This window comes from Sinohyriopsis cumingii, unplaced genomic scaffold (assembly GCF_028554795.1).
Source record: "Sinohyriopsis cumingii isolate HCF-2022 unplaced genomic scaffold, ASM2855479v2 utg000059l, whole genome shotgun sequence".
Lineage (NCBI taxonomy): Eukaryota > Metazoa > Mollusca > Bivalvia > Unionida > Unionidae > Sinohyriopsis > Sinohyriopsis cumingii.
In genome coordinates, this window is record NW_028315865.1 from 275817 (window position 1) to 287093 (window position 11277).

The 11277-nt window shown below is 33.3% G+C and overlaps 1 protein-coding gene across 4 annotated transcripts in view; it reads left to right on the forward strand.

Moving 5' to 3' along the window:
* LOC149774977 (UNC5C-like protein) overlaps positions 1-9105 on the forward strand; it is a 33218-nt gene extending 24113 nt beyond the window's left edge. For all 4 annotated transcript variants that reach the window (XM_089944578.1, XM_089944579.1, XM_089944580.1 and 1 more), the window contains 3 exons: positions 1281-1427; positions 3101-3265; positions 7650-9105. In XM_089944578.1, the coding sequence (XP_089800704.1) occupies positions 1281-1427; positions 3101-3265; positions 7650-7967 (630 nt within the window). In that variant the 3' untranslated portion in view covers positions 7968-9105. The remainder of the gene's footprint in view (positions 1-1280; positions 1428-3100; positions 3266-7649) is intronic.
* Positions 9106-11277: the final 2172 nt, after the last annotated feature.

Below are 11277 nucleotides of genomic sequence, written 5' to 3' on the forward strand. Positions count from 1 at the left end.
AGTGTTGTGAAGCAATTCACAAACCGAGCAATTATCCACTTTGTTGGTACTGTCGTCGGATTTAAGGACTTGCTAAAATGGGTTAGTTTTGCAAACCGGGACAGATTAACCCTTTAATCATAAGTGACAGGCATTATCTTGTTTGTTCTACTGTTTACTCCTAACATATTGCAAGACCCATAACTGGCGGCGCATTATGCGACGGCAGATCTGGGTCTGTGTAGTTTGCAGTAGGACTCGACTTTAAAGCGAACATATACGTTACATTTCTATGAGATTCTGCTATCCGTTACGCAGTAAAAGAAAGTGTCTTTAATCTTCTACAAATCCTAAACCATTCTTTTCATAATTTGGACAAATTATATCAGATATATGCAAACAATGGTTCGTGTATCGATACATTATGACTAGAACTTCGAAATAAAAAAATTAGATCTCTAAATTTTAATGTGAGCATTATATTAAAACTGGTCAGGATCTAATAAAGATTAAAAACATTTGTAACTTTCTCGCATTGAACCCCCAACTTCACTGTACCATTTTCTATGACAAAATCATTAACTTTTTGTTGAAATATCTATACAAACATATTTATATCTCAAAACACTTTGCTCAAATTACACGAAATTTATATATCCATATATATATACATACATACACACACACACACACACACACACATATATATATATATATATATATATATATATATATATATATATATATATAGATACACACACATATATATATCTATATATATATATAGATATACATACATACATACATACATACATATACATACATATATATACATATATATACATACGTATTCATACCTATACATACATACATATACATATACATACATATAGATACATACATATACATACATATACATACATACATACACATACACATATATATTCATACATATACATATTTATACATACATATACATACATACATATATATACACATACATATGTATATACATACATACATATATATACACATACATATACATACATATATATATACATACATATACATACATATACATATACATACATATAGATACATAGATACATACATACATACATACACACACACACATACACACACACACACATATATATATATATATATATATATATATATATATATATATATATATATATATATATATATATATATAGACATCAAAGTTGGACTTGGGAATGTTGATATTTGCACGATATAACTTCACACTGTTATATATCGAATCTCTATTTCTTTCACAGGAACTAAAAACCATCGAACATAATGACCTGAACTCGAGTTTGTCTGGTTCTCTCGTACCACTCTTTATCCATGATAACGGAAATAACGTGCGGGTGGAACTGTCCCGTTTATCAGAAAACTGGAAAAATAATGGCGATAATGTAGAGGCAGGTTTAAACATAAATTTTATAAGTAAGCAATGAACCATAATGATAGAGGATTCGTCGTTATCTTCTTCTTCAAGCATTTGTCGAATGAAAAATGTGCTCACTTGGCTAATATCTAGATAATAACCAAATGGAGAGGTAGCTGGCTAAGAAATCTGGTTTCGTACAATGCTTTCTTAACATCTTAAGTTTCTGTGCTCTGTTTAGTGATGGCTGCCATATTATATCATCATACACGCTTTCTGCCAAATTTGGTATAATTCTGTTGATACTAATTTGATAAGTCGTTTAATGGCTTTGATAATTTTTGAAAAGGGCCACCTTACATAGTAATCAGCGTCAATTCTACAAGAATTCGAAAGGCTTCTTTCGAGGGAATTTTCTTTAAAAAGTCATTGAATGGTTTTCTGTTTAGTAATGGCGGCTACATTTGATGGCAGATGCTCTTTATGTGTGCAAACGAAAGGTCTTTATTCCAAAATGCTTTATGTCGGTTTTAGCCCAGTTTTATTTGGCTGATTTTGAGAAATCATTTACAGGTTTTTCTTGTTATTAAAAAAGAGGCCAAAATTGTTGACGGATTAGCATTTATTGTTGAAAATAGAGCCTAAATTGTAGGAAGCTTTCTGTCAAATTAGATCCAGATATGCTCAGAGCTATTTGAAAGTAATTGTTTACTGTTTTTCTTCTTTTGTTAGTAACGGCTTCCATTGTAGATAAACTGTCAACATCGTCTGCATAAATATTAAAAGGCTTTGTTCCAGAATATTGTCTATCAAATTTGTTTTAATTCTCTTTTGCAGGTTGTTTTGAAAACGGTTTCGAAAAGTTTTCTTTTGCTAGAAGCGGTTGTCAAAGTTGATGACAAATCGGCATAATTAGACCTCAAGCCTCATGATTTCGGTTAAATTAGGTTAAATTCCCTTGGGCGCTTTTGAGAAGCCGTTTAATATTGTTCTATTACTAGTGTAGTATTTGTGTTTGATGACGGATAAGCATCCTTTATATCGATTTGAAAGGTGTTATGTGAGGACATTTTGTGCCAAATATTCTCAGATCGTGTTAGGCGGTTTCTTTAAAGAAATAATGGAAATTAGGAACATTTGTACCAACAGATACTGTCTTTACGTCAGAATACTTATGTCAATTTTGTCAAATACTGTTTAGTGTTGTTTTTAGAAGAAGAGATTTAAATGTTATTTTTTCTTCTTTTCCTTCTGTGTTTAATAAAAGTGGCCATTTTTGATGAGATATCGGTAATTTATTTTCCTTGGAAAGGCACATGTCTCACGATATTCTCTAAAAAATCCAAATATGTTTATTTGACTTCGTCCATTATTCTTTAAAAAAGAATTTAAAATGGAAATAGAACAGACGACGTCAGACGAAGTATGTTGACGTAAGATGACGCACACTTTACACAGGATCATAAATATAGCTCCTTTCAATATCAGCATTACAATGTTTCCTTTTTATGAAATTAATTTTTGCACATATGCCAGCCATCTTAATTTTTTCAATTTGAAAGTAGTTTTATATGGAAAAGGCAATATTATGTTGTTGGAACATTTACAAATGTATTGTTTGCAACACAAATACGTTTAAACAATATCATAACTCTTTTGCTATATTAGCCAAATTGACTACAAATATTTATTGATTCAAAATTCCAGGAGTTATCCTTCGAAGCGGTTTGGCATGCACAATCTCCTAGTTGCACGTTCAACTTCAGACCAATAAAGATTCTGCCACCTCGATACATAACCTGTGACTTTGCAGCCTATCAGGTGGATGGGAAAGACAAAGCAGTTTTAAAAATAGCAGAGAGCATGGCCAAGGTAGTAGACAACAATAATCTCATACGATCCATTTACCATTTTTCATACCGTACAGTTACGATTATATGGTGATAAACTAAGTAACAGAAAGAAGCAAAACCAACAAGTTTAGTAAAACTAAATAAATAAATTTAATTATCAAAGTTATAAATGAAACTTTGAGAGGCACGTACACTATTATGTACAATCTTGAAAAAATTCTAGTAAAGACTAAAAGAATGTAAAGTTCCTTATAAATTTCAGAACCGTAAATGTACTGGTCCGCCAAGAATCGTGATGTTGTCATAATGGCTTTGTTCAGAACTCCTTTCAATGATTCTCAATATTTCCGAAATGATAATATAGCCCCAAATTGAGCAGTTTCTATTTCCACCGAACAGTCCAAACCAATGTCCTCTCAAACAATATATAAGTACAACACAAAACACGTCTAACTTGATGTTACAACAGGAACGCAAACAATAAGAATGATTGCAAAATATAAATAAAATCCGATTGCTCAGTACTCTCATTATATATACCTTCATGGTGTCTATTACGATTATATGTCACAATATACCCCACGTGACAGATTGTATTACTCACTCTAATATTTCAAAATACTTATTCATGTGACTTAACTCACCCAACAGGAATTAATTTAATCCTTCTAAAGTACCACCTTACCGACCTGTCGAATGAGAAAAAGGCAGAATCTCGTAAACATATTTACTAACATTTCTATTATCAATAACTGTTAAGAAGTACGTGAGCATTTATTTATAGATCCTATTGTTTTTAACATTAAACAAATCCAAATATCGATAATCCCTACAATTTCTGATCATGAATAAAAATTACAAACGTTAAACAAAATCATGCACCAGGAGTAAAAAAAAAAATAGATTTACATAACAGAACACTGTATAATGTTGCTAATGTCACATTTAAACTTGATATACAATAATAAGTCAAAGGTATGACCCTTCTGTCAGTGATACGGTACACAAAAACACAAATCACTTCCAATACAAACAAAGTCGTAAGCATAACAAACCTAGAGCATTGTGATCTTCCCAGAAGCATTACAACCAAGTCATCCAAATCACTTGAGATTTTTCTGCGTGAATAAAAATGGCCTTTACTGCAACAATACGAACTATTTTCTCTTCAATTTAACACAGCAGCTATTTTGTTTCTTATTATTTGTTCATTTGATTGCTGCAGTCCTTCAATACAATTGTCATTTGACTATGATCAATGAGCAAAACATTTTACAACGAAGCATTGCCTAATTCATAGCAGAATTGCCAATTTCAATAATTTACTCAAGTTCCTGTGCTAACAACAGACGTGTTAGTTTGCATTGCGGAAAGATCCGATGTGCCTTCATAACACAATACTAATTTGTTGATCGTGTCTAAAATGTTTATGCTAGGTGTCTTTCGCACCTTGTTGCTATTTTAAAATAGAATCGATCAACACTTGTGTCATCTATATAAGCTATGCAGTAACATCTTAGTAAACAAGAAATGTTTTGCACCTGAACAATTCTCTCTTAAATAAATCGAGGTGGAGAGGAAGAAAAATGTAGAACAGAAACATGTTCAGAAGATGTTACAAAACGAATTAAATTATTTGAATAAAGAACGAAATCGTAATAGTAACTTTATTAAAGAGAATAAAAGAAAATACAGCTGGAAGCTCATTAGCGGAACCATATTACCATCAAAAGTACGCCGAATTGAAAATGGTGAAAAGAATACACAATATTTTGCAAATTTAGAAAACATATACATCTTGGAAGTATTGCAATACATAAACTGAATATTAACGGAAATAATGTATAATTACTCATTCTAAAGGGATACCTAGCGAAGAGATTTTTTATTTCAGAATTTGCAAGATATAAAATAAAGGGAACAAACTATCGAGATTTCATTTCGGAAAATTATCCCAATAAAATGAGAGAGAAAGAAACTCTAAACACTAGACAAATAACCATAGAAGCTTGTAATGTACGACAGTCAATAAAAGTCATGGTTTTGATGGCACGACAAAAAAGATTATTAAGTATTCCGGAATAATAATTATATATATATATATTTATATATATATATATGTATATATATATATATATATATATATATATATATATATATATATATATATATATATATATATATATATATATATATATATATATATATATATATATATTGAATCAATCAATTTCTCTTTTGAAATGGTGAATAGACTAAACAAAATAAACTAAAGCGTAATTACATGAATCCTGAACAAAGGGACCCCCCCCATATCTATACAAAAACCTGATTTAGAAATTGAAGACCTAGACAATTATTTACTGTTAATAACAAGGTTGAGCAACATCTTAAATAAATATTAAATCTACAGTAATTCCATTTATTATAGATTTAAGTCCGAATGGTATGGCAAATATTAAAACTAGAGTAATTCCTTTTGTTATAGATTTAAGTCCGATTGGTATGGCAAATAATAAAACTAGTTATTCCATTTATTATAGATTTACGTCCGATTGGTATGGCAAGTGCCAGTAGAGGTAATAATAGACTCTTACTTGGACATAACTGATTACATTAAAAAAGTCGAAATCCCAAGGTTGTTATTTTTGTGGGTTTTGAAGAAGCATTTCAAAACAGAGAGTATGGTTATGCGTATGCATTTAGGTTTCACAAAGATATTGCAAATTTTCGCAAACGTTTTGTAAATATTGGTTAAATATTGCAAACACAAGCGGAGAATTTTTTAAAATAAATATTTCTGATACTTTTGTGAATTTGTACAATGTTAGTCAAATATTCCAAGGTTTGCAATACTATTACAATCGTATTGCGAGTATTCTTCATTTTCTCTGATATATACACTTATGTGCATGCATATACTTTACATAACAAATCGAACTGTCGAAAGGTACTATTCGTTCTTTCTTGCCATCCAAAAAGCAATACTGGTTTACATATACCCTATTTTTATTTTTAAATTTTATTATTTTTTGTGTGCAAATAAATTAGTTAATTCATACTGCAGATTCAAATAACTGAGAGACATCCTATTCAGGGATTAACTAAAACCCCAAACAAGCCATACTCCGAAATTATCTTCCAAACTGTATGGGGACAAACATGCAAGACATCTCGAAGCATTGTTAAACTATTGATTAATCCAGCAAAGCAACGGACGAAAACACGGTGTTAACATCTGCGTTACCACACGCTAAACACACAATGGAAAGTTCGTTGAATACAATATGCGCTGGAGACAGATACATAAAAGAGGACTGTGGCTCTAAATAGATCTGGCTGACAAACATAAATAGGTACAGAACACTTGTGCTTCATTTGGCAAACATTTCGATGACGTGAGCAGCCCACATCAAAACTGGAATCTATGAACCAGAAGAGCAAATAAAATGTATTGGATTCGCTACCACAGAGCTCTCAGGCCCCGAGACTTCAATCAAGTAGAATGAAGACATGTTTCCTTCATGGTGCTATTATATTCTTTTTGCATGGTTTACCATCCTATGATTTTTGTTCTATTGTTCGAGCTTACACGTTTGGAACTTTACTTTAAATTTGTAAGGTGCGGTTAGCTGCTAATACATGGATATATACATATCATCTCTTAATTAATTTTGGAAATATATTAGAGACCAATTTCCCTCTTCTTATTTATATTTGTAATAGAGGGTTTACCGTCATCGAATGCTTGTGCAATGCGTGTTTTTTACATGTTCGAAATCCTTCTTTTGAATTTCGCCTTATAGTCCTTATTTCTATAAGACATACATACATACATACATACATACGCACGTACGTACATCCATCCATCCATACATACACACAGATATGTTGATGCCCTTGGGATGTTTCATTCGGAAAAGATCATGTACTATCCCTAGGAATGCATGATTCATGATTCATATACCAATTGAAAACAATAATGTATTATATGAAGGGAATGAAAAGATATACTTCGTTTGCGATAGTAGAAGACATTTGGCTTCTTTTTTAATAAATAAAAACAGCATATCTTAATATATTAGGACGACTTCTGTTAAAACATTGGTGCCAAAGTAGTATATACCAGATGCTCATGCTGCTAAGTTCATTCAATATCCGCATTTTGTTAATGAATGTGCAAGATCGCATGATATCCACAAAGCCATTATGTTTGTGTAGAGTTTACCCTCAGAGAAAGCTGTATAAAATGAAATATTCAAGAACAGATCTTTAAGTAGATTTGATGAGTTACACAAGCAAACATGCACATACACATACATATATGCATGAGAAAATATTACAAGTCTGAATCGTATATTCTACAGACTAAAATGGAGCATCATCTAAAATGTTCTTTTCAGACAATATCACCACTGAGAGCTTTGAACGAGGAACCGGAAGCTCAAGTGTATCAGCATTTGATTTTGCTCCTGGATCCAAAGCAGCATGCGTGTTCGGACGCTGGAGATTGGCAAGCCCTGGCAGATAAAATGGGTTACAGTGAACAGGATATAAAGTGGTTAGGAAGTCAGCCTAATCCAACAAAACTATTGATTGATAAATGGCGTGAAGACGGGAATTCATACAAGGATCTTATACATTTATTGCAAGAAATAAATAGACCAGATGCCGTTTTTGATGTTAAAAAGCTGCTCCCCTTTCTTGGTGAATCGTGTTAAATTGTCTGACATTGATTGCATGTTCTGCTACATTTTGAAGCAAGTTTCCATCGGCGTAGGACACATAATTCGAATTAAAATCGTTTGTAAAGTCTACTCCTTTGTATCCTCAACAGAAAAAGCAAGTGATAACAATATTAATCATGATTGGTCAAATAGTAATATCGATTCACAAGTATACTAAATATTACAAATCATGTACATGATTGGGGCCTATATTGTAAAATAACCAGCACACTAAATCGGTTAGATTCAGAATTGGAGTTATCTGGTAAACTAGAAACCTTAGTAACTGGTTCATGAATGAAATACTAATGTCATCTGCGACACTCAAAGCACTTCATTCTCTACAATTCGAAATAGTTCTTTTTTTACCGGCAAATACCTCATTGTGAGAGAAAAGATATATGATAATAATATTGATGTCAATGTTTTATACCCTGATGGCTTTATATCATATTTTGTTCTTCAACACTTATCTAAAGATGTAGCACCGCCGAGTGTAAATGGTCATTGGTTCTTGATTTTTGTAAGTGACTGGTGTGTGCATTGAATGGTAGAGTAGGATGAAACAAGACTGTTGAAAAAGATACTCGTGTTGGAAGCAACGGTAAAAGTTCGATTGATTATACTGTTGCTACTGAACTATGAAAATACTATTTTACCAGATTTGAGGTCATTGTTTGATATATTTGAAATAACAGATTGAACTGTTGTTTCGTTTTATTTACACTGTACGAGTATAGCAACTGTGAACAATATTATTATACTACATCGAATGCACGTTTGGATTACAGCATCAACACTAAAGAAAAAAAAGGAAAAGAATGCAAGTGAATGTAAATGCAATCTCAACACCGCGGTCAGAATCTATTGCTTGTATGTAATAATAAATCTAATCTTGAAGACAAACACCAGAGACGGTTAAATAGCCAACTTCATAGGCGCGAAATGCATGAAACGGAATTTCATTGTTATCAATGATATTGTTAACATGTATATACAAGACTTTGGATAACCGGTGTCGGGTTCGTTGCGTATTATTATTCATTCACCAGGTCGATTATTTATCAATACAGTTAATTGACTCCATATATTATTATAACCGGATATAATAAATGAATACGATCGAGACTCACTGGCTGTTAAGATGTTAGATTTGGGTTTGTCAAAACCGTTCACATTATACAAAGTTAAACCAGTCATTACTTTAAATTCAGTTTTTCTTCCACTTCATTTGTAGGCAGTTTTTAGTTAATGAATGTGCTATGTATACTGGTGGGGGCACATTCATAATTTGTCCATCCACGAATTTTTGTATCGTCAACATTATCAAGATAATCATTGGTAAACACAACAGACACGCCAGAGTATTCGATTCCTCCGACTTCAGTAGTCACTGAAAAATTATTTTAGGTAGTGCCTCTTAACTTGAGAGCAATACATTGAATATCGGCGTTAGACGTTTGCAGTGTACTAATTTGATCTTGGAAAGTCACAAGATCACCTGGATTTACACCAACAACAAAGTTACTGGTAAACTCGGTCGAATCCGTTTTGCTGACAAACCTGCGCAGATCAACATCAGCGCCGTCTCGTCGAACTGAGTAACGTCCATAACTGTTAACAGACATTATATATAATTGCAAACGCACTTCAGTGTGAAATCAACAAGTGCCTGCTCGGTAAGTCTTGAGAAAGCTTTGCTTCCCACCAGTTCTAGCAATGCTTCAACAACCAAATAACTGCACATTGGTCCATCCAATCAAGTTTAAACTGGTATAGTCGAATGACTGTTGTCCAGGGCAACCAACATTGGCGCCACTGCTCTCGTTTAATAACAAAAGCTGGTTTTGCAGGACCATACAAGTCAAAATGCAAACGATATGGAGGAGGTGTCACCACGTATGCAACTTAGTGAGTGCCAGGTCTTGTTATCAAATATAAGTTTCAGATTCATTTCGCATAAAGACACCACGAAAATGTTTAACTGATTGTACCGTTTTGAGTAAATTAAGAGCGGTCAAAGGCCGCTTGAGAAGCATTGCTTTCATCAACGGTGTGACCTGCGTGTTGTACCAGGTAATCGAAGACCTCTTCCAGATAATATTCGACTTCTTTCTGGTAACCGAAGGATATTTCCTTTTTTATTCGTATGCGACTGCCAGCCGTCTTTTCAAGCCATTGCTGATGTAATTCCAACTGCTCTTATCGCCGCAACCTTTTCAGCAAGGAATGAAAATATACCACCTGTCTTTTGCAATTCCATCATCTCCGTTTTGGATACATTTAGCACAGTTGAGGTATTATTTCATTAGGCCGCATTAAGGCGATTGAGTTGTGTTTGTATAAACCACACAGGGACATTTTAGATCAATTTTGTTGAAGAAAGTTTCAGTTTGACCCCACACTTGTTTAATATTTTGTGTTATTTATATTTTTCCATATTCTTTTCACTAAGGCTGTCCTTATTTTCATGATAGGGCATTATTATTTAAATACGTAGCAAGTTCAATCATGAAATTTCCACAGGAGCATCAAGGGCCTCCATTCTAAATAATCTATTCTCCAGCAACCTCGTCTTGTCAGAAAGTGTCACAGCATAACATCGATACCCTCCAGCTGGAGTTGCACCAACACGTGCAGGTGTTCCAATAAAAAATTATAAATCGGGCATAATATCATGAAGTCATGTTATGAAATCTGCAGACCTTTGTCGATCTTTTGACTTCAATATTCTACAACAGACTGTGTGATATGCATGTGCAGTTTGATTGGTTTCAATGTCAGGCAAACTTTTATCAATGGGTTCCTGATGAGCGCTTGACTAAATGGTCCAAACTCATCTAAATGGGTCTGGCCATTGTCTTGATTTATATTTTGAAACGCCACAAACGCATGTTTTGGTGCAGTAAGACCATGTTGGATACTCTTTTGCCATCTAAACTGTCCCGTAATATCACTTCTCGGTTGCGCATATGTGGTATCTGCGAGAAATTAAGCGTTGAAGCAGTTCCAGATTGCATAAAAGATAACAAACGGGATTATGGAGTCAGTGCAGGAGTTACCACAGACATCCACAATATTAAAGTTGACAACTAAACTTTGCTATCAGTAACACATTCACCATACTATAATGCATCTCTGCAGTTGGTCTTACGGGTTAATGTGACTCTGTTTACCACCCCACCCCACCCCGCCAATATCTTTGTAAAGCCCAAACATGTGACTGAGGGGAATGGCGCGTAAAAATCGTAATGAGCATCCACGAATTTGTACTTGACGCTGTACGTATTCATCGTTATCGTGT